Genomic DNA, 26,324 nt, shown 5'->3' with positions numbered 1-26,324 from the left:
GGCGCCTCTTCCCTTCGTAGCTTTGTTGTAGTATTTGTTGTACTTATTAATATCGGGCAGGTAGCACGGAAAGCCTACCTACCGCCTTGGGACCTTCCATAGGCTACATAGAGCATAAAAATCTCTGGTTAAAAAAGAAAACCCAAAGAAGCAAGGCAGAAGCTGCCGGGGCTAGCTTAAGCCGCGGAACAGTTGGGTTACTACAACTGTTATCCCTATTCCTCATAAATCAGAGTAATTCACTTTGGCCATGCCGGGTTTCTTTGTTGTTGAATCCCTCTGAAACGTCTTGCAAGCGCCAGGCACAATCCCGCCCGCTCGTCTTTTCTACGCCACCCTTCTGAATTCATCCTACAACATCAACCTCTGACGCGCTTCAAGTTCTGTGGTGTTCCGATCCTCCAGTTAGCGCGCACGGCTTTCAGGTCGAACCATCAGATTCCCGCCGCCTCAGAGTCAGTTCAGTATCGATGCCTTCAGAAATGGCGACTCCAAGCATCCAAGCGCCTTTCGGCCAGTCAGTCTTTCTACTTTTTCCTTTCGGAACCAAGACCTAACCGTATGATAGGATCCTCGGCACAGATATTGCAACTATCACTGTTGGCTCCGGTCCTACAGCGAGGACCTTCAAAGTCCACACCGATCTCATCTGCAGCAAAGTCCCTTTCTTCAAAGCCATGTTCAAGGGTAATTTCAAAGAAGCAGCCACGCAGACAGCGACACTCCCAGAAGACGACCCGCTAGCCTTTGAATTATTTCTCGGCTGGGTTTACCGGGATACGGTCAATAAATTATCGCACATGACACCCTATCTAAAGCTTTTTGGATTCGCAGAGAAGTACACCGTGGTTACTCTGATGGACAACACAATGGATGCCCTCGTCGCTGCCTTTAAAGAAAAGAATTACTTGTTCCACCAAGTTTACATGGAAGAGATCTACCAGATCACGCATGAGAGCTCTAAGATGCGAGTGTTTGCATCCAGATGCTTCGCATTTGCCTTGATGACCTGTCCGGATACGGGAATCTGGTCGACAACAACCTTAATGTCAATGACATCAACCCACCGAGATGAGATCTTGGTTGACAGTCTAAGGCTTATCCGGGCCCTGAAGCCAGAAAATAAAATCAGCTTGTTCCCTGATCCTAGATCGGCTCCTTTGTGCGACTATCATCAGCACGGCAAGGACGAAGTGTGCCCTTACATCAAGGTCTAAATATACCAGGGCAGGGGACTACATCCAGCCGGCTCTGCAGAATAAATGCTGATATGTGAGACCTCACTGGTACTATTTCCTTCGCGCCTCCGGGTCACGGCTTGGAGAGCGAACAGTTGGTTTTTTGTTCGGGTAGATATGGCAGCCTTGAGATTGGTAGATAAAAGCGGCAGCGTTCTCTCTGGGCTGGCTCAGCTCTTCTTGATGATAATGGAAGCAATTACATATTGGGAACCACGTCTTTCCGGACTCGAGTGGTACTTAGTTTCTACGCGTTTAGTGACTCCCAATTTCGATTTACGATTGACAATATTTTGGAACGCTCAGTTAGCAACAACACTTACAAGTCCGTCAGAAGCCCTTCCCGGGTCTTCAAACTGAGAAACCTAACTACGTGCGTTTCTTCTGTGCCTAGATAGTGTTTCTTCGCGACAACAGAACTAACGTTGTACTCCAGGGGCTTTTGAATAGCCTGGAGGTCTCCTAAATCTTGTCCTTTGGGACTTGAGAAGTATATGAAGTTTACCTCTGGTGCAATATCCTCAGCGACCGATAGTCCGAAGCCCGAGCCCGAGCCTTGAAGTTACCCAGAGATGACCCCCAGACACACTCGAGTTATCTCTCTGCTGGAATTACCATGCCTTCGGTATTAATATAAATGTTTTTTTTTTTTTTTTTTTTTTTTAAGAACACAGCAGACGACCCCCAAGAAATTCCAAGAGTACTATCTATCGTCTTCCCTTACGTGATCTCATCTCCTAGCTCGAGGTTGAACGTCGGTTATACTCCGGAAAACATAATCCAATGAAGGATAGGCGATAATAAACAATGTTCCAGCATCCCAAATGAGCCGTCTTGTATGGTGTCGCGGGAGGATTTACACCTTGACACGGTCAACGTCCATGCAAAAGAGAACAATGTCAAATTCAGAAGTCATGGGGCCCATCCCGGCAGCGAAGCGAAGAGTTGAGGAATTGGCGGCGATTTCTATGGCTTTGTGCACATTGCATAGAGAAGCGGATCGTGAATAGCTAATCCAGCGGGGTGGCGATGCATACCCGAGCGAGATGAGGAGAGATCCCGGTGATGGGCGTGGATCATTATGTATGAGTGCTACGAAATTCTGGTTGTCTCATAGCAGTCATTAGGCCAGATTCTGTCAATCATAGTGCCGTGTCGTCTTTCCTATGAGTGTCCCTTTGTGACTCAGTCCTTCTCTGCTAAATTTCGACTAGGCTACTCTGAATAGTTGCAAAGTCGGGATCTCCAATTCATCTGTTCCACCGAGCATTCCTATACGGTTTTAATCTCGTAAAGATGTTGGTAGGCGCGCTCCGAGCGTTCGTCGACTGTGCAGCAAGTGAGGTCTTGGCGATAGTCGTTCCTTCCCAACTTGGTAAACGTGCTCGAGCCAACGTTGTTTTCTTCGAAAGTGTTCTATCAGATTCCAACATCAGCGGTAGAACATACTTAATACTTTATCAGCAACGCGAGATTTCTCTCGCAGTAGTCGACAGTTCGAGACCGTGATTGATAGTGCTGTAACTATCTTCTTCCCCACTTGTCCATGACCGACTACTAGCATCTATGCCTACTCATATTGAGCGGTATCGTTACCTCCCCCAAACTTGTAAATTTTTAGATGATTGTCATTCTGCAGATATACAACAGCCGCCGCTTGTGGCTGGGAATAGCGTGGACTGTATCCCCATCTCTGGAACCAAATGCAGCGTTCCCGGCGGCTGTCAATATCTTGGCAATATCTGCTTCTGGCAGACGAGTTACGAAATAGAGTTGCTCGTTTTCCTCCTCAACCTTGATATCCTCAATTATTGGCTGCCGGCTGTAAGCTCGAGAAGCTAGCCTTGTACAACTTGACAACGAACGAGCTACTGAGCCAGAAAACAAAACTCTGCACAGCCCCAGAACTCGAGCTCAAAAGGAAACAAAACTGGGCATGGTTTGAAAATGGTGCAATGCCGCTCAACAAGCCTCAAATCTAGGAGGAGGCCGCTCAGTTGGTTGACGTGCGCCCGCACCTCGAACAGCACTTTGAGCAGAGCCCTGTCTTCGTCTCTCTACTCGGCCTAGGCAACCACATGCAAGCGGACCCGCTGCTGAAGCTTCGCTACGATGATCGAAGGTTGGATGGAGCGAGGGTAGATGTGAGTCCAGCAATCTACCTTGTCGGAGACGTGAACGGCGTGAAGATGAAGCGAAGTATATCGAAAGCTGTTGTCTGGGTCAAGGATAATTTATGAGTGTGCTCTGCAGCCTTATGATAGTCACTCGATAGAAATATTTTTATCAAGAATGGATAGACACATCGGTCGTGAAGAGGCCCAGTAAATCGAGAGTGTACTTAACAGCATTCTCGATCCGCTAGTAATGGTGCACAATCTGTCAGTGAACCAGATCTCACCAATAACATAGATATTCCCATAGACATTGCAAGCTTTAGATATAACTTAACAGAAACAACATGGAGACTGAAAACAGATATACGACAAAACAAACAATCAAGCAAGCAAGCAATGCTTCGCATACATACCTGACCTAGCAGCGCTGCATCCCGTCCCATACGCAATCAACTCTCGCACCTCCCCAGAAAGAATCGACTGACGACGCGTCGAGAATGCCCAAAGTCATACTGTACAGCACAGGATATCGTCGCCGACTTCATTCCCCTCTCCCTTACATCAAGCCTCCCCTCAAAACCTCTAAATTCTCCACACAGAAGAGACTACGGCCTCAGACCCAGAACCCAAGACAATCAATCAATCCAGTCTGTGCCGAGCTCGGTCGAATAAGAATATATAAAATAGCAAATAGCCTTACCAAATCCTACACAACAGATTGCGATTGCCATCTTAATTATTCAATACGAAATTTTCAACTTGCTCACAACGACTTGATTTTCATTGCATTCGATTCTTAGGATACGGTTTCTGTTGGATCGCCGGTAGCGATCTCTCGTAATATATTCGTAAAAGTCGTGACGTCGTCAAAGTACTTGCAATTGCAAAAGCACTCGGTGGTAAAATACTTAATTGTTGCTTGTTGTTCTGGTTCTAAGAGAGCTGACTCCTTCTATATAATAAGAAGGAGTCACGTATACTAGCTAAATACTAGGTTTACAAGCAGGTTGGGGGGGTCCCCGGACCTGTGACAGGCTAAGCGAAGCATGCCTAGTGGCCCGTGAACCCTGGTTCACGAGTGAGCTCCCTCCAACTACTATTTACTAGCTAAGGTCGATATAAATGAACCGACACCGGCAAAACTTTCTTTGGCAAACAGTGCTTTGCCAACTATTATATCGACCGAAAAGAAGGAAGGTAGTAAATAAATAAAAAAAACAACAAAAATTCAAACGCAAGGAACAAAGAAAATCCTTCTTGAAACAAGCCCCCCTTTTCCCTTTGAAAAACCCGTCACTTTGCGAAGTGCTCGCAGTGCTCCCCTCCGTATTGGCAGCCTTGAATAAAGCACTCGTACTCGTCCTCAAGGTCGTCGGAATCAGCCTTGCCTGAAGTGCGTTGAGAGGAGGTTTGAGAGGAGTGCTGAAAAGAGTGCTGAGAAGAGTGCTGAGAAGAGTGCTGATCGTGTGGCTCGCTAGAGCTCGCGTAAGCTCTACTCGCCTTGGCGGGAGGTCGGGAGGTCTCAGTTGCAAACGCAATAGCTCTGCGAATGTCGGCAACTGCGGCGGTGGAAGTAACCGCAGGGTTCATTCGTGCAATAGTAGTCTCTGGAACGTTTTTACAAGCTGAATACAGCTTGTCGGCGAGACTCCTATCGTCCCTCAGACCTGGTCGTAGAGCCTTTTGCACTGCTCTCAGCTCTTTTTCGAGCTTTTCAAAGCATTCAGCTAACGAATTGGCTGGATTCTCCTTCCGAATCAATTCCAGTGAGATTTCCTCCCAACGGTCGTAATTAGCTTGCCGCCGTTGGTCAGTTTCAAAATGGTCCCTCACTGTAATAGCGTTTGCCTTAAAAGTAGGTAGCTGAGCTTTGATCACGTAGTTGTAATAAAACCCAATTGCTTCCCCTGCTAGCATAATAGGGAAAGCAGCCAAGTAATCGTCAGTTGTCAACCCGTATCGGCACGCGTGATCGGCAAAAATCCTGAGCCGAGTATTGAAATCGTTTTTCGGCCCTGAATACTTAAGCTCCTTTGGAAAACTCCTTGCAAATAGAGCTAATTCCTTCGCTTTTGGGTGTGGAGCTGAACTCCCTAGCTCTGGGAAATCATCGTCGCTATCGTCGGGTGCTCCTGGGGTGCCGTAAGTATGCCTGGCCAGCACTCGAGTCGAAAAAGGGGTGCCAAAAAAGGTTCGGTTTGGCCTAGGTTCGCCGGGGGGTTCGTATCCTCGTCTAGGGTCTTGTCCAGGGTCCCTTGGCGGCTCATTTCCGAATCCAGGGTCCCTTGGAGGTCCGTTTTCGAATCCCCTTGGTGGTCCAGGGGGGCCGTCCGTACCTCCTCCGTACCCGTAGCCTCGATCTCCCTGCCAATCTCCCCCGTTTCCTCCTCGTCGGTCATCGTCAGGGTCGCCAGGGCCATTCGGGTCACCGGCTGGGGCTCTAGCTTGGTGATATCCGTACCCTTGGGCTTGTCCTTGGCGATTCTCATACCCCAGGTGTCCCTCTTGTCGATACGTAGCCTCTTGAGAGATCTGGGGAGCTTGCCGGTCTGTCCGAAGGTATTGCGTTCCTTCCTCGGGTTGCTGTAAACTAGGAAAAAGATCTCTACGATGTCCCTGGTGAAAGTAAAATCTGCCCGGAACCTCGTCTTGCTGCTTTTCAGCGCATTCTTTAGGTGACAAAATCGCTGGCTGAAGTAATAAAGGGACGGGAGAAGGAAGTGAATCGCGAGAACTTCGCCTTGATAACGATTGCCTTGCTGCCTTGAGCTCCTCCTTGTGCCTTGTAGCCTCCTCGATTCTCTCCTTACGCTGTTGCGCGTCCCTCGTAATCGTCAAATTGCGTAGATCATCGAGGTCACGAGCAATAGCGTTATTTCGGCGCTGGAGTTCCTCGTTCCGTAGTATTTGCCTTTGAAGTTCCTCGTTTTCCTCTTCTCGGAGTGATTGGCGAAGCGAATTCGAAGTTGTAGGTGGAGGTGAATTCGAAAGTAAAGGTTCGTCGATGATTTTGGTGAGACGAATAAGGCCTGATTGATCAGGAAACCTCTCGACTTGCTTGCCTTGAATTTTAGCAACTTCCTCAGTTTGTCGATTTAAGCGGGCGATTGTAATATCGTTCCACCTAGAATCAAATCCTTCGATTGATTGCTCTCGCTGCTCTTCCCAGGTCCATTGGTGCTCCTTCTCCATTTGTATAATTGAGGCTAGTCCATTGGCGTAGCCTTTTTGCCTTGGAAGGCACCAAACTCCCTTAGACATTAAGTGATCCCTTAGTCTAATAAGCAAGGTAAACTTGCTTCCTCGGTGGCCGTGAGCTTGTTTGGTGGCCAACGAAAACTCGTCCGCGCTCCATCTAGCAAAAGCGTGTCGGAATAAAGACCAAAGCTCGTGGTCTCTTAAACCCTCACTCTTTATGTCCAGGAAGTCCTCGATAATTAATCTAGCCTTTGTATGACTTTCTGGCTTCGAATACGGTAGTGAATCGAGGTCAAAACCGAGGTCCGACGCGTAATTATCGAGGTCCGGCGCGTCTCCGTCTGGTCTTTCGAAGGTATTCCGAGTGCCTGGGTCGTTCGGTAGCATTGAGGGAGGTTCCGCGGGTCTCGAAAAAGGGTCCGTAGCTCTTGCTGACGTTCCAGAGCTTCTTGTCTGCCTCGAGGGTCGATTGATTGCATATTGCCGGGCGTCGAGGCGTAGTATTGTATGCTGTGTGTAGCTGGCGTGGCTCTACAGCGTTGATGATATTGTTGTATTGCTGTGTGTAGCTAGCGTGGCTCTACAGCGTTGATAGGTTGTATATAAGTGACTTGGTTCGGAATCACTCTTCCGTAGTAAATGAGGTATTCGAGGTGTAAGAAAGCGACTTGGTACGGAATCGCTCTTCCGTGGAAAGGTGTAAAGGTATCGAAGTGTAAGAAAGCGACTTGGTACGGAATCGCTCTTCCGTGGAAAGGTGTAAAAAGGTAAGGCGGTAATATAAGTAAGTGATTTTCACTGCGGTTGCAGGCTTCTTATAGCGCAAACTCACCACTTCTACACTCTTCGAGTAAGTAGAAGTAAAGTCCCAACTCTTCGATCGATCCTAGCTTCTCTGTGATTGAGTAATGCTCTGGCGATTAAACAATCACTGATCAGTGTTGGATCGCCGGTAGCGATCTCTCGTAATATATTCGTAAAAGTCGTGACGTCGTCAAAGTACTTGCAATTGCAAAAGCACTCGGTGGTAAAATACTTAATTGTTGCTTGTTGTTCTGGTTCTAAGAGAGCTGACTCCTTCTATATAATAAGAAGGAGTCACGTATACTAGCTAAATACTAGGTTTACAAGCAGGTTGGGGGGGTCCCCGGACCTGTGACAGGCTAAGCGAAGCATGCCTAGTGGCCCGTGAACCCTGGTTCACGAGTGAGCTCCCTCCAACTACTATTTACTAGCTAAGGTCGATATAAATGAACCGACAGTTTCTTTAGGAATCCGCTGGAACCAGATCAATAGCTCGTTGCGCTCGCCGCACAGCTCGAGAAATGGTTCCCGTCACTCTATCTCGGTCCTTCGCGGACAACAACAATACTAACAACGCCGATTATACACGGCCTTAAGACGCTGCATCGCCGTCCAACCTTACTTAGCACTTTAAAAAGAGAAGAGGGAACGCTATTATCAATTTGCAGCTTTTTCCTTTCGTATTAAGACGAAGAGCACCGACTATTAACACGGCGACGAAGGCTATCGAGAGCTACTTCGACGACATCGACCGCGCGGCTGCTATTAAACGACGAGTCTAGTAGCAATACGCCTCCGCTTCGGACTAGATTGTAGACGACCAACCGGACCTCGAATCTCGACACTATGCGCAAGAGTTCTTTAAGAGTCTCTTTACGTTTATGCGTACTTATTTACACGCAATTACCGGAGTAGCCACTCTCTTTTCTCTTTCGACCTCTCTTCACAGCAGCGAGCAAACGGCTCTTTCTAAGTCTGTTTTATAAGCAGATTCCGCGAGGCTTTCGAAGACCTTGAAAAACTCAAGGGCTGCCGCTTAATCGGCAATCGCTAAGCTGTCCCGATCTTCTTCCGTTATAAGAATAAGACTTGTAAAGACCCGCAAACTTACGAGCTCTTAAGCCACTCGCAAGTCTTTTAGCGAACAACTTAAGACACGCTAAGATAAGCGAGTCTTGATTCAAGTACTTTCCGCCGCACTCTTAGCTCGTCCCGACAGCTACGCCGCCCGCAAGGCTATTGCCGACAAACTGGACGGCGTCGATATAACTACTATCCTTTGTCTTAAGGCTACTCGTACTAGTTGAGCACTTACCCCGATCAACCTTAAAGCGAAAGACCTTTTTATTATAAATAAAGCTAAAAAGGTGTATTAAGAAGTTCTTAAGGCTACGGGAACGACTATCCCGGTCAAATGGTATACGTACGCTGTCTAAAAGGTCTTTGCCGAAATCAAAGGCCTTTTCGGCGAGATTTTTAAGACGGCGGAGCATATCGACGAAGAGATCTTAGCCTAGGCCGAGAGAGCCTCGGTAAGCGTCCGTATCTCTTAGCACGGAGCCGACCCGGCGACCGGCTTGACTTGCTAGATAGTCTCTTTCTTAAAAAAGGTCCGCAGCTTTAAGTTGTTCGGCTGCAGCAGCTACTCTCGGCTAGTCGATAAGAAGCAACTTATTAAGAGGCACGACCTTGGCTGCCTCGACTAGTGTAATCCGGCCAAGTGCACTCGGCACGCACGCTGCTTCTATTGCGGCGAGCGAAGAGATTAGCACGACGGGCCCGACGGCAAAGACTGCACGGCACCCTTTCGCTATGCAAACTGCTACGGCCCGTACGAGGCCAGTCACAAGAATTGCCTTGCGGCTCTTAAGCGAGTCAACGGCAAAGTGATCACTTTTATTAAGAAGGAGCTAAGCGCCGTCCGACGATTAAGAGCTTAGGCTTACGTTATTGCTACTGCTCTTGTGACGGAAAAGAACGAACCGACTTCGGCTTCTTAACTAGAGACTCTTGCTACCGGTGTTAACGCGGCTCCTTCCCGGAAAAGACGCGCTTTTGCGGTGCAAGAGCACGAGCGAGCGACCTCTTTTTAAGCCGTCTCTTCACAATCTTCTTCTCAGTCTTCTACGCAAGCTACGAGACTTTTGCGTAATACAGCTACGCGCAAGAACTTCAACGAAAAGACTCTGATAGATAGCGCTTTCTTTGCCGTATGTGACGACCTTAAGCGATTACCTGAAGGAACTCACGGGAGCGCGGGGTTCACATAGGAGCTCAAGAGAATCTCAAAGTAATGACTTAGAATCAACAACTACCGAGTGTAAAAGTCGAAGGTAGCTGAGGTCTATATACACGAAGGTAAAAGCGCCAAAGACTCGTGAACCATAGTTCATAAGTCAAAAGCGAGGAATAAGAGAATACGAAGAATACGAAAGGAAAAAAGAAGGAAGTAGCTTGGCGCATGTAAGGTGCGTCTAAGAGACTTGGCGTGTCGTCATACTACCTTCCCGTCCGAAAAAAGCTCGTCCTCGAGCGTCCATCCATTGCTTTATCACTACTCAAGTGATCGTAGTCATCAACACCGTTCGAATAAGCCTTGATCTAGTCGAGGAGCTTCGCGGGAGGGTCAAAGAGCTCTTTGTGTTTTAAGTGGAAGTCACGTACTTTGAAAGGAGCGTATATGAAGTCGGAGGCGGGGTACCAGGTAAAATCAATGTCGCGGCCGAGCCAAGAAGCGCGGTACTCGAGGTGCTTCTTGGTTTGGCGCACGGCTAAGATGTTCTTTACTTCGTACTCAAGTTCGCTAGTGATATTAATCGGGTCAAGTTCAAGAATGATTTGCTTAAGGGTAGGGTCATTAAGAGCTTTTCGTAGCCGTCCGAGGTAGAAGACTAAGTGAACCTTCATTGACTCGAAGAGCTTGAGTTTGAAGCTGCTGTAGACGTTGTCGGTAACCTCGAACGGTCCGTTCGTAAGGTTATCGAGCTTCTTTGATGGTCGAAAGGTAAAGAACGAGCGCATATCTAACTAAACCTTATCATTAACGTCGAAGTCAACCGAGCGCTTTGATTTATTAGCTTGTTTAGCTATGCGGTCTTGGGCGCGCTAAAAGTGTTCTTTAGCGAGGTTCTAAGCTCCGAGGTAGCGGTTGGCGTAAGCGCGAGCTTCGTCTTGATTGAGCTTGCGAGAAAGGGTTTGGTCGTCAGGTCGTTCCAAGCTCCAATTCCAAGTGGTCCGAAGGGCGTAGCCGTGAATTACCTCAAAGGAGGAGAGGCCGCCGAAAGAGTCGTAAGAGAGCGTCAATTGGGCGAAGTCCATTATAAAGAGGAACTCGCTCCAATCGTCTTAATAGTAGCTCACGAAAGGACGGAGGCGCTTTTGCAAGTACTAGTTGTAGATTTCGGTCTGACCGTCAGTCTTAAAGTGTGCGGCGGTGCTAAAGGTCAGTTTAGTGCCGAGGATTTTATTGAATTCTTTCCAGAACTCAGACCAGTATTGAGGTCTTCTGTTAGAAGTCAGCGTCAGAGGAGCTCTAAAATACTTATAGATGTGATAGATATAAAGCTTAGCGAGGCCTTTAGCGTCGATGGACTTGTAACAAAGGATCGAGATTGCTTGCTTAGAGAAGCGGTCGATTACTATAAAGACGTTGTCGTAGCCGTGTTTGTCTTTATTAAAGCTATAAAAATCCATAATAACGTGCTCTTAAAAGCGCGAAAGGATCGGGAAAGGTTGGAGCAAGCTAGGTTTCTTATCGCGAGGCACTAAAGCTCGTCTGCAAGCGTGGCAGTTGCGGCAGTACTAGTTGACGAATCTGGCCATACCGTGCCAGTAGTACTGTGCTGCAAAGAGCTTGTAGGTTTTGCGGGAGCTAAGGTGTGCCGTAAATACTTGGTCGTAGACTTCTCGGACGAGTAACGAGCGCAAGTTTTAAACGTCGAGAACTAATAAGCGGCCGTCATAGAGCAGCAGGTCGCCTTCTATAGTAAGTTTAGCCCGTGAACCGTGGTTCACGGGTAAGGACTCAGCTTTAGAAGCTTGAATTCAAAGTGCTGTGAAACTAAGGGCGGTCCGATTAGCTTTTAAGACTTGGTCAATAACTCGGAATATCGATAAGAGCTCCGCGATCTCTTCGATAATGACGGCGGTCTCCGAGGGCGTAGGTTAGCGTAGCTCTTCGGTCAAGAGTCGTAGGTCAACGTTGTCGGCGCGGAGCAGCGTTTGCAAGCGTTAGGTGCGCTTGAGGCTGTTTTAAGAAAAGAGCTCTTCGGTGCGACGTATCAGCGCGTTAGCCAAAAGGTTGTCTTTACCTGGTCTGTACGTGATGATGAAGTTGTAGTCGAAGAAGAGCTCTGCTTAGCGTGCTTGACGGGCGTTGAAGGTCTTGGAGGTCATGAAGTACTTTAAAGCCTTGTGGTCGGTGATTACCTGAACCTGGTAAAAGGAGCCGGCGAGTTCGGCGCGGAAGTTACTAAAAGAGCGTATAATAGCCAGCATCTCTTTGTCGTGGACGACGTAGTTGAGCTTAGCGGAAGCCATGGTTTTAAAATAGTAAGCGACTGGTAGCTAGTCGGAACCATGCTTTTGAGAGAGGACTGAAGCGACTACGCCGTCGGAAGCGTTAGTCTCTAGCATACAAAGGAGGTTTTAGTTATAATGCTGTAAGATTGGCGCAGTAATTAAAGCGAGCTTTAAGAGGTCGAAGCTTCTTTAACATTAAGAATTGAATGAAAAAGGAACGTTAGCTTTAGTCAAGTGCACTAAAGGCTTCGCGATTACGCCGTAGTCTCGAATGAATCGGCGATAGAAGTTGCAAAATCCAAAGAAGCTTTGAACGCCTTTGACGGTCGTAAAGGGCGCCTAATGCTTTACTATCGACGTCTTGTCCGGATCTACCTCTAGGCCTTCGGTAAAAATGATAAAGCTTAAGTATTTTACTTTAGTTGTATTGAATTCGCATTTTTTAATATCAGCTTAGAAGTCAGCGTCGTCGAGTCGTTAGAGGACTTAGCGAACGTGGTAAGCGTGCTCTAAAGGGTCGGAGGAGTAGATCAAGATATCGTTTAAATATGCCGTGCAAAAGATGTCTAAGAAGTCGAAGAAGAGGTCATTCATATAGCGTTAGTAAGTAGCGGGTCTATTGATCAGTCCGAATAAAAGAACCTTGCACTTATAAGCACCGTAGCGTATCTTGAATGTTATGAGCTCTTTTGAAGCTGGGTCCATCCGTATTCTATGAAAGGCTTGCCGAATATCGAGTTTCGTAAAGATTTTAGCTCTTAAGAGACGTGCGAAGGTCTTATCGATTAAAAAGAAAAAGTATCGATCTTTACGAGTGAGGTTGTTCAGCGCGCGGAAATCAATACAAAAGCGGAAAGAACCGTCTTGCTTCTTAGCAAACAAGACTAGAGCTGCAAATAGCGCTATTAAAGGTTCGATAAAACCTTTGTTGAGATTGTCGATAAGGTAGGCTTTAATAAGCTCTAGCTTAAGGATCGACATCTTGTACAATAGTGAGTACCGAAGCGCCTTTTCCCCCCTTTCGAAAAGCTCGATTTTATAGTCGTAAGGCCTGTGTAGTGCTAGCACGTTGCTAGCGGCCTTAAAAAACACGTATGCGTAATCAGAGTATTCGGGAGAGATAAGAGGGTCGTTAATAAGCTCTGACAGTTCCGCTGCAAGGTCAATAGCAAAGATAGAGCCGTTAATGAAGCGTGTCAGCGATGCTTAATAGTCAGCTTAAGTAAAAGCAATCGTCTAACGCTCGGAGATCAAGCAATCGAGCTCGTAGAAGGACGTAGAGAACAGTTCTACGTCTTTTTAGCGAGCGATCATATAAAAGGCGTGTCCGGAAACGCCGTTGATTTTAAGGTTTCTATTAATTTTATGCTTAGATGTTTAGCGGGAGCGTTTGACGAGTAAAAGAAGTTCTACGGAGGCGATGTCGGTTAACATAAGCTCACGGTTCATCTAGGACATTGATTTAGCGTAGTCCTTAGAAAAAGTGTTTTTCGTAAAGCGAAGGAGTGACGGCTCTACGAAAAAGTGAATAGAAGAAAAGGGTTCAACGATCTTAAAAGAGGAAGCGGAAGGAGGACGATTCCGAAGAGAAGGAAGTGATTCAGCGATTATTATTGCTGCTTGATCCGCCCGTGAACTATAGTTCACGAGTGAATTAGCGTCGTAAGCTCTCCAAAGGCGGTCTAAGGCTCGATCACGCCTATTAGCGTCGTGTTAGTGACGAGCGTTTACCTTACGCTAGTTAAAGTGTGTAATCTCAATAGGTTTAGCGTAAGTGACGGTCGGAAGGTTAGAACGAAGCCAATAGAGCTTGCGGCGAACGCAATCAAAGAGAATTTAGTGCTTAGCCAGCTATGCTCGTCCGAAGATCACGCTATGATTCCTAAAGTTAATAATAAGAAAAAGAGTAAAAGATTGGACGCGCTTATCAACCGTAAGGTTAAGAAGTGCAAAATATAAGATAGTGGCTCCACGAGCTCTATTGTATGACTTGACAAAGAATAAGGCCGAGAGGAGTTGAATCAAAAGTTTAAGAAAAAAAGAAAGCGATTTGAGTAGCGCTGAGTCAATCAGCGCGTACCCATTAGCTCCTGAATCGAGCAAAGCAGATACCTTGTACGAAAGGCCATTCTTAGTAAGGGTGACGGGTATAGTCATGGCTTTGCTACCAAAAAGCTTCGTAAAGTCGAAGTATCGCATATCTCGAAGCTGGCTTAAGAAAGAGGCTTTGCTTAAGCCTCGACGTTTCCCCTATTGTCGGGAGCGTCGGGGTCAGCAAGAAGGAGCTCTTGGTGATCCTCAAGAGCGTCGGAGTAAGGCCCATCGTCCGAGTCATCCGAATAAAGGCCGTATTCGGGTCCAGCGCCGTATTCTATCTCGTTGACTAAGTGGTAGCGAGAGAGCTTCGGCGTATTCAGGTCCTTGCGAGACGATCCAAGGGTTTTGATTGCTGACTTAAGGGCGTTTCCGAAAGAAGAGAATTTGTTAGATCGATTAAATCGATCTGCACTAGCGCTAAAGCTGTTGAAGGTTTAACGCTAAAGGATAAAGAAAGAGACGAAGGCTGAGCTACCTTAGCGGTTCTCGTAATAAGTGATTTGCTTGACCGCTGCTCCTTGAGCCGAGCGGGATTCGGTACGAGCTCCATTATAAGAGCTCTTCGCGAATTAGGTATTATACCTGGCCTATAGAGCATCGTAGAGCCTTGCAGACGCGTATTGGCCAGCAGCCAATTGTTAGACGGCGGTCTGAAAGTCCTTGAAGGTTGTAGTCTTAGCAAATTCCAAATAGAGCTGGTCGCGCAGCGTTTTAGTAATCTTAGAACGCAAGGCCTTACGTAATCGGTCCTCGTCCTTGATTTCGGCGGTAGCGGCAAGCTCCGAGAAAACAAGGTAGAAGTCCTAAAATTGCTAGTTAAGCCTTATATAGAGTTTTTCGAACTTAATTGACGCTTTAGCCTTCTTAGCGAGGTCGTTCAAGAACTCGAAAGCGATCTGGACGAGTTCCGAGGCAGTTACGAGGTTGCTACGATCTATAACCAAAAAGGCCAAGAACAAGTGAGCTGTTCTTTCGGTTTGATCAAGGACGTAGTTCTTGCGTTAGCGTTCTGTAAAAAAGTATTCTTCGAAAGCTTCTAAGTTGTCGAGGACGCGGGCTTGCTAATGACGTGCTCGGTAGCTTACGCCGTCTAAGAGCTTCTGTTCAAGGTTAAAGATCCGCTCGATACGAGCGCGACCTTAGGAAGCTAAGGAGGAGGCTCTAAAGGTATTGAACCTAGCTAGAGTGCGGGGGTTGGTTGGCTTATAAAGAGAAAGTGGTTCATCGTCGTCGGCGAAAAAGCGGCGAAGGTTGGCGGTTCTATAAGTAAAGGGAGTGGCCTGGAGGACCGAGGGCCTGTATAGCTCCTTGCCTTTAGAATTATCTTCGAAGGAAACTTAAAGAGGCTCTGACGGGCGTTCCGTAGTTGGCAAGACCGCCTAAAGCTGGTCCAGTTCCTTTCGAGCTCGACGGGCCTTTTTTTCAGCCCTTTCGGCGAAGGTTTTTTGTTCGCTAGCGCTTTTATCGAGCTCCTCGTTGCGGGTTTTCATGTTTGCGAAGAGCTTTCTGAGCTCAGCGGCCTCTCGTTAAGACTAGAAGAAAGCTTGGTGTTGGGCCAAAGCTTCTTCGAGGTTAGTAAAGGCCGAGGGATCATCTTCATCGTCTTGCTCACTAATAGCTTCTTCTTGAGTAGAAAAAACTGCTGGTTGGGCCGTGGAAGAGGAGGAAGGAGCTGCTGGAGCAGCTTTAAAAGGTATGCGGGGGATTTTGCTCGCGAGGCGAAGGTTGCTATGTTGTGTAAGTGCTATCCTTCAAGTTGTACTTAGAATAAGCCTTCTCGTGACCGTTAGAGTCGTTTGAATGTTTTTTGACGTCCAACTATTAAGGAATTCTAAAGAAAAAGAATATTATTAAAGCCGTTCCCGACGGAGTAAAGTAGTTGTTGATAATGTGACGACTTTAAGCGATTACTTAAAAGAACTTACGGGAGCGCGGGGTTCATATAAGAGCTCAAGAGAATCTTAAAGTAATGACTTAAAATCAACAACTACCGAGTGTAGAGGTCGAAGGTAGCTGAGGTCTATATACACGAAAGTAAAAGCGCTAAGGACTCGTGAACCATGGTTCATAGGTCAAAAGCGAGGAATAAAAGAATACGAAGAATACGAAAGGAAAAAAGAGGGAAGTAGCTTGGCGCATGTAAGGTGCGTCCAGGAGACCTGGCGTGTCGTCACACCGTAGACGAAAAAGGGGACACGCTAATAGCGACATCGGATTATCACGTGGACAATACTACTAGCTTATCCTCTTCGTTTGTAAAAGGCTCGAGCATTGCTGCTGGCTAAGATGCTTAAAACAACTTTATATGTTAAGCACGCCGATACGGCACCGCGGCACCCGCCGCAATCGATAGCCTTTTAAAGAAATCCAAGTTTATTAAGCGAACGTAAGCAAAAGGCAGCTACACTATATTGCTTTACTCTACTTTTGCTATTCGGCAAACATTAACGTTATCTATGTTTAAGAGCCGTACACGCACTCGAGTATTAAAACTTAAAACCACTCGTTTTATAAATGTTATGCTTCGATAGAATCGTAAGATAGTCAAGACGATGCTTAGTACTTCGTTAAGCGATCACGAGTGATGACTTACGTGCGCAAGAGCGTAGGTCTTCGCACTTAGCAGCGCTGTTTTATTCGCAACAAAGATCTTTTGTAAGTCGATGTGAACGGCTTCGCTACTTTGAACGTTTATCGGCAACCTTTGATAGACTCGATTATAGATTATATCACTTACCTTGTCTCTTTTTTTAAGTGCTTGATTAAAAGGGACTTCAATATATAGCACGACATATTCGAACTAAAGGTTAAGCTTAAAGGCCGAAGAAGAGACCTTGCGGCTTGGTCTAATGCTAATAAGATAGATTACATTAGACTCTCGAGCGACCTTACTTATAAAGCTGGTTACGTTTTAGACTTGACCTTTTTAAATATCCCGTTTGCTTAAACGACAATTCGCTTCGATCTTTATTCGAGCTTAAACTACGAGACTTAAGTCACGACTATCTTTAGCTAAGGAGTCGTTCTTTTAAAGCGCTTTTAATACCGAGTACTAGACTAAAACTTCGAGAAATTCGCTTCGCTTATAGCGCTAAGCGTAGACCAACTTTCCGACTCGTAGACGATACACTTTATTAAAGAACTCGATTAGCTTGCGATCAGCTTAGCTATTGCTTTTAACTTTGCTTTAAAAGTTGCGGAATAGCCCGCTCGAGAAAGGCTGACGGCTGCATTATAATAGACGGCAGACTGCTAGACAGCGTATAAGAAACACTTAGCAGCGCGCTCCGTAGTATACGACGGAGAACCGACTTAAAAAACGCGAAACTAGCTCGTTATAATCAAGAAAGCTAAAAAGGCTTATTAGACTTACGTGATCGACGGAGTGAAATCGGACTAAGACTTGTATAAAGTTATAAGCTAGCACAAGCTCACTCCGAACTTAAAATCGCTTCTTTTAGTAGTCAACGACGAGGCTATCGAAGATACTAAAGAGAAAGCGGACGCGCTGCGAGAAGGCATCTTTAAACGGTTTAGCGCCGCCGACGACCTCGATTACGATCCACTCGCTAATTGAGAAAGCATTAGCCGGCTCTTTTAAGATATTACGGTATTATTAAAAGAAGTGGAGTCTTACGTAATCAAAGTGACAAGCACTTTACTCGAGACGGACAAGATCACCGTACGATTGCTTAAAGCATGCTAGCAATACGTTTATCTCTTCTTTTATAGCTTTTTTAATAAGTGCTTAGCTCTTTATTATTTCTCGGATGCGTAAAAGCTTACCGAAATCTCGATGATCTTTAAGGTAAAGAAAAGAGACAAGACTTTTATCCGCTTTTAACGACCGATTGCTTTGCTTTCGTGCATCTTTAAAGGACTAGAGCGCATCGTTGCGAAGAGAATTGCGTAGACTGCCTTTACTAACGACGTCTTTAGCTTATAACACGCGAGAGCTTTCTTACAGCGCTTTGCATTAGACCTCGCTTCGTGCTTAATACACGATATCGAGTCCGCACTTGTAATTAAATATTAAGTTATTATAGTTATTATAGACGTTTAAAGAGCCTTCGATGCGGTCTTGATCCGTCGCTTCTTTAAACGCATAACGGAGCAAGGCTAGCCGTACTCACTGCTTAAGCTGATGGAATCCTTTCTTTTAAACCGTAAAGTCAAGGTCCGATTAAAGAAAGAAATCACGGATACATACGACGTAAAGTGCGGCATTCCGTAAGGATCCTCGTTATCATCGGTGCTTTATATGCTCTACTTAGCTGAGCTATTCAATTAAGACCGGATATTGCGCTTCGGGTACGCTGACGATATCTGCTTGTATCGCGTTAGTCGCACTTTCGACCGGAACATCGTTATGCTTCGAGACGATGTTAATTCTATTATTAAGTGAAGTAACATTTATAAGATCGCTTTCGCTTTAAAGAAGATCGAGATAATGCACTTCTCTCGTAAGAAAGGTACGTATGCTTTCTTTCTCGTAGTCGATACTATGACCATTTCGTGCATTATTACGGGTCCGAAGGACGAAGACATACTTGCGATACGATAGCTTAAGGTTTGGTTTAATCGCAAGCTGAAGTTTCGCCGACACGTCCGGGAACGAGCGGCTAAGGCTAAGAAAGTCGCTTAGCATATCCGCAATCTCGCTAAGACAGTCCACGGTCTTTCTGCGGCCTTATTGCGCAAGGCAGTTACTACTTGCGTGCTGCTTTCGATGCTTTACGGCACGGAAGCGTAGTACGCAAAGCGCTATCGCTTAATTTGCAAGTCCGAAAGACTAAAAGTTGTTAGCGCTCGAGTCGGAAGGATGGTTGACCTTATTGATAAGACGATAACCTTCGCGGCGCGCGAAGTACTCTCGGTCTAGAGAACGATACTAACGGCAACGCTCTTTCGAGATGCCGGGCTCTTTTTTAGCGCTACGGCCTTAAAAGAAGCTAAGGCTAGGTTTGCAATAAGACTAAAGACGGTAAACGACAAGCACTTACTAGTCAGCCGGATACCTTTGCGGATCCGATAACGCGGTCGCGGCGCAAAGACTATTAAGATCTTCGAGACTAAGATCTAAAGACTAAGAACTCTTTTCTTAAACGTTCTCCGCTTTCGCTTCGTCCTTCCGCACTTTATATCGAAGAGCAGACGGAACCCGGCGGACGGCAAAACGAAGAAGGAAGCTGCTGCCGCATTCGAAGCATAATAGCAATAGCTTCCGCTAAAAGACATTACGATCTTTTTAGACGGGTTAGAATAGTACGATTAAAGCAATCGATTAGTAAGCTACAGGTACGTAATCTATCGAAGACGATAAGAGATAAGCTACGGGTACGGCTTTATTAACGATTGCTCTTACGTTTTTAACGCAAAAGCGATAAGGGCATAAAAAAGCCTCGAACGAGTGGTGCACGCTTATCCGACGGCGAGACGGATCTAGCTTTGCATCGATAGCACATCAGTCATCTAGTGTCTTCGCGGAAATGCTTCTTTATCATCGCAATAAGCGTTCTTGAACGTCTAAAAGGTGATAGAGACTCGAGACGTGCGAATACGATGGTCTTTAAAGCACATAGGCATTAAAAGGAACGAACGGGCGGACAAGCTTGCAGACTTAAAGGCAAGGGAACCGGACTAAGATATTAGTTTAGCATCGCAACTTACGATTAGCGGCATCCGCACACTCTTCCGCGATATACGAGATAGAGCACGAGAAGCTTAGTAGAGCGCAAGCTCTTTTAAGCTCTTACGCTCGTATCGGAAATAAGGCTTTCTATACTTAGTCAAGCCTCTTCCGGAGCTAGAACTCTTACGACATGTCTTACATAAACTACTTGCGATCCGAACTACGCACGGAGACTTTACTTGGTACTATATTAGGTTCTAGCACTACGACGCTAACTTAAGGTGTGCTTGCGGCAAACGCAAGTCCTTTTTGCATATAGCCTTTTGCCGATTCACGCAACGACGCTTCTTCTCTTGGCCTTACAAGACCCGACCGCGGACCCTTTCGAGCACGATCTCGGAAGCTTACGATTTCCTTAAGGGTCTTTTTAACAATCCGGCCGATTTTCAAGCCTTCTTGACTACTACGGAGTTCTACTTTAAGCACTACACCCGATAAAAGTGCTATTCTAGCCAACTGATATTGCTTCGGTAAGGAGAACGAGGTACGCTCCGCTTTACTCAAGCTGTAAAGGCTCGTTAGATCAACCGCGTCACGGGACTAGGACTTTAAGATAGCGTAGTGCGCTCTCGGGGGAATTCTCTTTAGCACTGGTGTATTATATTAAGTTTTCTTTTAAAGTTTAGGCTTTCGTATTCACCTTTTCTTTCGTACTCGGCTGACCTCGGTCCGGCCTTGATTTTTGTCGCTCCGCGACGTGAATAGCTCGCTTTTGGCTAGCTATAGCAGTTTGTATATGCTTGACTCTCTTTTTTATGGTTTTCCCTTGATGAAAGGTTTCTTTTTATATGATCCATCTTATCTGTAAGAGAAGGGCGCATACGATAGTAGCCTTCGCTACAACACTTTGAATTGCTTTCTTGGGCCTTCTTGTATGTAACTCCTTAGCTTAGCACGTCGCCGTACCCTATGGGAGGTCCCAGGGCGGCAGGCTTCGCCTGCTACCCGCCCGACGTAAATAAATACAACAACAACAACAACAACAACAAATCCTACACAAAAAAATTCCGCAACAAGAAACAACGCACACGCTCACTCATCCACTCACGATACAGGAGCGAGAGAAACAATCTATCTATCTGTCAATCTGGCTCCAGTCATTGCAAATAGCAACTTCACAAACGCCTCCGTTGACTACCGAATACAACGCGGCCTTGGACAGACAGCAGCCAACTGGCTAAGAATAAGACGAGGAGAGCGAGTAATGCCGAGAGGAGCACGCAGCAGTTATAATAGAGACAAAGTTACCCTTTAAACAAAAGATAAGGAGGAGGAAGAAAAAACCGCAATGCTGTGTGGAGATAATAGGCGTGCTGCAATGGCACGTGACGCTCTCTTCCATCTTGCTTGGATCCACCTGGGTGTCGAGTACCGAAGCTGGGGTAGTAACATGGCAGTAGCAGACATGTTGAGAGGAGAGTCGAAAGCTGGCAGGTGCTGTGCGCGTGAAGAAAAACTTCAGGTACAGCGGCTGAAGGTACGGAGTGTCGGGACGAATCATGAAGTACATGGGGCGCCCATTCGAGGCTTGACTGGCGTAGCTGCAGGGACAAGGAAAGCTGTCACCATCACATTCGAGCGAATGATGCGCCAGTGAGAAAAATCCCTTTTTCATTCATAAACCAGCAGCGCAAAAAGGAAACAAGCCAAAGGAGAGCAAATCTCAAGCCATCATAATAAATACACAGATTGATCTGGAAGAACGGGGCCGCGAGACGGGACTGAATCTTGTCGCAAAGAAGAAAGAGAAAACAACTTCAGAGCCAATCTTGCCATCATTTCTTCTCACCCCCGCCAGGTGCAGCTTTTGCCTTTTCCGTGCTTCCGCTTGCAATAATCAACCTGCCAGGGAAAGCAAGCCCCTCGTGCGCTCCAAACCTGGCTTTGCCAATTGCAACATAGGACAAAATTAGGCCTCGCAGAAGCCCCGGAATAATGCCCGTTCCCCATTGCTCCTCGCTTCCCATGCCTCGTCGTTTATCGCGCAAGTAATTAGGATGAATGATTAAAGGGACAACAAGAAGTGAAAGTAGGGTAGCGTCTATTTGCCATGTCGATATCATCGTAATAGAGGTACGTCCATCACAGACGCGAGCTTGGCGGCAGGCCTAGCGGAGAGAGAATCCCTTCCTCTTGCCCTTCTCTTCTATGGGTCGCCCACTCTCGATTCTTGCCTTCTTCTCCTCAAGTTCCAGTCTTTGACGCTCGAGTTGCTCCTTCATCTCGCGATGACGGGCGTACAGCTCTTCCTCGCTCTGCGTCAGTTTGCTCTCCTTTTCGGCGACCTTCTGCTGGAACACCATCTTCATCTCGGCTTCCATCTTAGCGAGCTTCTGCTCGTGGAGCGTGCGCTCCTCCTCTTGCTTGACAGCCGGGTTGACCTCCTTGAAGACGCTCGGGTCTTGTGCGACACCCATGGAGGTGAGCTTCTCGGATCTGTAGTTCTCGTACAGAGCGTTGTTAGTGTGCTCTTTCAGCTCCTCCATGTGGGTTCGGATGAGCATTTGGCGAAGCTTGACAAAATCGCAGTGCTCCTCGTTGTCGACTTCGATAATTCCCCATGGGTATTTGCGCCCCCGGACCTTGCGCCCATCATCGCTGGTAATCTCGGAGTTGGCACCGACGACTGCGAAGGGGACCTTGGACATAATCTCGTTGTTCTCGGCAATCGTCTCCTCGTCATCGAGCTCGTACCGGGGACCCTCGAAGATTTGAATGTCGTGGTGCTTGATGTCTGCGAGGATCTGCAAGAGTCAGTACAATTGTCACAAAGATGACCAGATAGAGCTTACTCTGGACTTGAATGCCATGATCTCCTCATCAGTCATAGTATCTGCCTTTGCAATTACTGGGATCAAGTTGACCTTGGTATGCAGTCTGCGCATAACCTCGATGTCCAATGGCTTCAACGCATGGCCGGTTGGCTGGATGAAGTACACGCATGCGTGGACTCTGTTATCAACGATGTTCATGCGGTTGACCTTGTTCTCAGCATCTAAGTATGCATCGAAGCGTTGCTCGATGTTATCCACAATCGGGCGCCAGGACTCATCGTTGTTAACGAAATCACCAAAACCCGGGGTATCAACAACAGTCAAACGTAAGCGAACGCCATTCTCCTCGATATCAGCACTGATTGACTGGATGGAGACGGTCTTTGGGATTATGTCGAGACTAGGTCCTTTGCGCTCGCGCGGTGGGTATAGGGAGGTGTTGAACAGGGTGTTCACCAGGGTAGACTTTCCGAGCCCGGATTCACCTGGGGCTGTAAGTTGGAGACCAGGGAGAATGGAAGTTATAACGTACCAACAACCATAACATTGAAGTTGAATCCCTTTCGGACACTCTTGCGGTGCCATTGGTTGGGCAAATTTGCAAATCCAACGTATCCGGTTAACTTTCGTCGCACAATATTGCGCATATCGCTGGCTTGTTGAGCAGCTATCTTGGGATCGCTGGAGCTGACGGTTTGTGGTATCTCGAGTGGCGAAGAAGGCTTGCTATGGAGATTAGGCGCTGGAGAGGCTCTTGTCGGTGCCACTGGGGCAGCGCCGTTAGCAGCTGTGTAGTAGCACAAAATGTCAGCCCAACTCTCTGTCCTATGTTTCCGTTCTGTCTGACTGAGCTTTTCAGCAACCCAGTCCTCCATGGATTCGTCGGGCAGCAATGACACTGGATCCAGGGTTGGTGTATCGATATCGAGCATGCTGCGATAGTAAGGTACGATTGGAGTCAATCGTGGCTGTGGTTTCTGTAGACCACTCTGGTAGGCTCGAGGGTCGGCCATGTACGCCATGTTCTCATATCTCGTGGTGGACATTACGCTGGTCTTCGCGGAACTCTCGGATTGAGGAATGCGTGACTGGTGGAAGAGACTGGTGAGAGCGGACGCCATGATGCTGATATATCTAACCAACGCTTTCCATCCCTTTCTCAATCCGCTTGCGAAAGATATACAGATGGCCGGTGTCGTAATTGAGAGCATGCAAGCCTCCTTTGAGTGAGATTGCACGCTGAATCCAAGCTCGATGCCGATCCAGGGGCCAGGTATTGAAGTCCGTCGAGGTGTTTTCGTAGATGTTCCAACTCGATGCTGACTGGCGAAGACCCGCTCCTCGGAAAAGAAATGAAATACATACCCATTGTGATACACAAGTAGAAGGATCGACTGTATTTATCGTCGGGGAAAGTGCGAGGTGGGATTCTGGACGAAAAAGGTTCATAGTTAGCTCTCTGAGACTTGAGCGCGTGGCAGGAATCAGAGATGGATAAAGATGACAAGCTCTGGATTCACAGTTTTTGCAGACATCTCTCATCTTGATAAAGGAAAAGTAGCGCGCGATGCACGAATACGATCTGAACGTACCAAATGAAATCGACCTCTTCTATCGGTCCTTCCAGACTAGTGGTCGTTCGAGTAGGGATGAGGGTATCTTAAGAGAAGTCGATCTGCTAACGGCGCAATCGCAGTCAGTCGAAGTATTGATGAGGAAGACGTGACGAGATGTTTGAGAATTGGAAAGTAAAAGGGGTTTGGGGCCGTGTTGACAGGGCGAGGCAAAGCAAAGCAAGGATGCCGAAGCTGTCATTTCAAATTGCCCAGGTGTTGTTTGAGCGCGGGCAAGGAATAGAACGTACCACGGGTGTAATAATCGAGGTCGCGATTGTAATCGGGAGGGACTGACGAGAAGAGTATTCACAGTCGTACAATGTATCCTCGTCGGCGACGGATGGGAGGTGAGATGAAGAAGTGAGATGAGGTTGCACAAGGCAGGTCGCGGTCGGCACGAAAATTGGAATCCGCTGAACTCCTACAGGGAAAAAGGGGTTAATCGAGCTAGTGACGGTTGTAGCTTAGTGTTCTCACGTGATAGATATGCGTTGACTGTACTCCAGTGCTCCACTCCCCCAAAGTACTTAGTCTGGGCTTGGCCATGGATATGTGGGGCGACCGTCCCACCTCTGCTTTGCATCGACATCTCGGTACGGACTTTCACATCCTGGCTATCTGTATCGCATCAACGACGACGACGACAACGACGACGACGGGAGAAATCAAAATTCAAGAATCCAGAGTCAACAGCCCAGATGACAGATAGTATCCTAAGAGATCTAATGCTATTGATACATGAGTGCTGCTTCTGCTCCGTCGCTTTTGCCAACGATGATCCGACTTGATCAACGGCGCAGCACACAATGTAGCATAGTACAGCACGGTCTTGTGAGATTGCAGCGAAAGAGAGGCTCTCCTCGTCTGAGACCAGGCATCACAGGATTCTCTTTGTCAGTAATGCTCACTTAGCCTTTCGGACCTCAAAAAGAAAGATCTTGTCAAGGCAGCCAGCCAGCCGTCAGATCCAAACCACATATCTCGCTAGCGAGTAAGAGACACCTGGGACTCTACCGACCTTTAATACAGGAATGTCCAAAGCCCGACAACCACCAGCAGAGAATGCCACAGACACTCATTCTGAATTTCTTTAACATTACTTCCACACCTGCCTTTGGCGCCGCAGAACTAGCTATCAAACGAAGTCTGCTTACCCATGGCGGCTAAGAGATTCTATCCGAGTCATCATAGGGAGGCTGACCGTCGAGCCGTGTGATATTGAAATTCAGTATTCGGATACCCGTGGCTTCTTTTCCCGTGTATCGACCCACGCGCCTTGCGAGTCTGCCAGCTCTCTCGTGCTGCTATCATCGGTCTTTGACTTCCCTTTTTTTTTTTTTTTTTTTTTTTTTTTTTTTTTTTTTTTTTTTTTAAATATTATATTGTAGCTTTCCACATGAAATGCGTACCGTCGTCAACTTCGCCGTGGACACGCTTAATTCCTATTGCGATTTTCAGCCTCGGCTTGTCAACTTCTTCGCCTCCCCTCAGTCTATAGAGGCATCCAAGCTGCGTTATCTCGCAGCTGACGAAATGCTTGACGAGTACATGTAAGAGGTCAAAACCTGAACATACGACGTTATTGCAAGTCATATGATCATGAAGGTCATCAAGATGCTGCCCGCCTTGGAGGAGTTGCGCATCACATATGCCTTGAGTTTCATACCCTACTCGGAGCTTGGGGATCCTGTGGCTGGTGGAAATGGCCCAGTGCAAAAACATATGAAGATTGTCGGACATCATCTACGAAGACTACTTTGCCCGTCATCTCCAAAACGAGTCAGATTATCGCATGATCAATCCTGATCGGCACTGTTAAGCTTGCGTCTTTGGCGCACACATGGCTTGATATCTGGGGAATCAAGGTCGATGCTGCTTCCGGATGGCATCCAATCTAATTCTCGAATGCGGATCACACACGTTACATTTCTTCATGAGGAGTGAGAATACTTGGTGTTTGAACATATATGCTATTGCAAATGGGGACGGCGCATGGTTTGCTCTCCATATAAGACCGGTACAGGTCAGAGATGTCCTACGACCCATAGATAACGAGCGACCCAGAAGACTATTTTACCTTTTCAACTCCACAATCAAAATATACCCCACAAAACATCCATCTTCCAGCCTTCAACAATCGTACATCTATCTGACCTTGAGATCTCGAGAACCCCCACCCTCCAAATCATACAAACATACATACATACTATGCATACCAACAGCCCCCCCCCCTCCCTCACAACTCTCGCACCCCCCTCGCTCGCAAA

General features: G+C 46.9%; 4 protein-coding genes across 4 annotated transcripts; 1 reads left to right on the top strand and 3 right to left on the bottom strand.

The window, feature by feature from the left end:
• Positions 1-470: 470 nt before the first annotated feature.
• Positions 471-1,217, top strand: L3040_002041 (uncharacterized protein; the record flags this gene model as incomplete). The annotated part of the gene is made up of 2 exons (XM_007290684.1): positions 471-517; positions 569-1,217. 2 exons carry the CDS (start codon positions 471-473, stop codon positions 1,215-1,217), a joined length of 696 nt encoding a protein of 231 aa, XP_007290746.1.
• A 3,431-nt stretch (positions 1,218-4,648) lies between these two features.
• L3040_002040 (uncharacterized protein) lies at positions 4,649-6,940 on the bottom strand (the record flags this gene model as incomplete). The annotated part of the gene is made up of 1 exon (XM_066156986.1): positions 4,649-6,940. The coding sequence occupies one exon, from the start codon at positions 6,938-6,940 to the stop codon at positions 4,649-4,651; it is 2,292 nt and encodes a 763-aa protein (XP_066012986.1).
• A 14,835-nt stretch (positions 6,941-21,775) lies between these two features.
• On the bottom strand, positions 21,776-23,810 carry L3040_002039 (uncharacterized protein; the record flags this gene model as incomplete). The annotated part of the gene is made up of 4 exons (XM_007289398.2): positions 21,776-22,411; positions 22,460-22,926; positions 22,974-23,228; positions 23,807-23,810. The coding sequence occupies 4 exons, from the start codon at positions 23,808-23,810 to the stop codon at positions 21,776-21,778; spliced, it is 1,362 nt and encodes a 453-aa protein (XP_007289460.2).
• Positions 23,811-23,841: 31 nt separating this feature from the next.
• L3040_002038 (uncharacterized protein) lies at positions 23,842-24,603 on the bottom strand (the record flags this gene model as incomplete). Its single annotated transcript, XM_066156985.1, has 4 exons — positions 23,842-23,871; positions 24,034-24,069; positions 24,306-24,478; positions 24,585-24,603. The coding sequence occupies 4 exons, from the start codon at positions 24,601-24,603 to the stop codon at positions 23,842-23,844; spliced, it is 258 nt and encodes an 85-aa protein (XP_066012985.1).
• Positions 24,604-26,324: the final 1,721 nt, after the last annotated feature.

Source organism: Drepanopeziza brunnea (genome assembly GCF_022702325.1).
Source record: "Drepanopeziza brunnea f. sp. 'multigermtubi' strain 214-2 chromosome Unknown ctg2, whole genome shotgun sequence".
Lineage (NCBI taxonomy): Eukaryota > Fungi > Ascomycota > Leotiomycetes > Helotiales > Drepanopezizaceae > Drepanopeziza > Drepanopeziza brunnea.
This window is presented reverse-complemented; position numbering and strand designations above follow the sequence as displayed.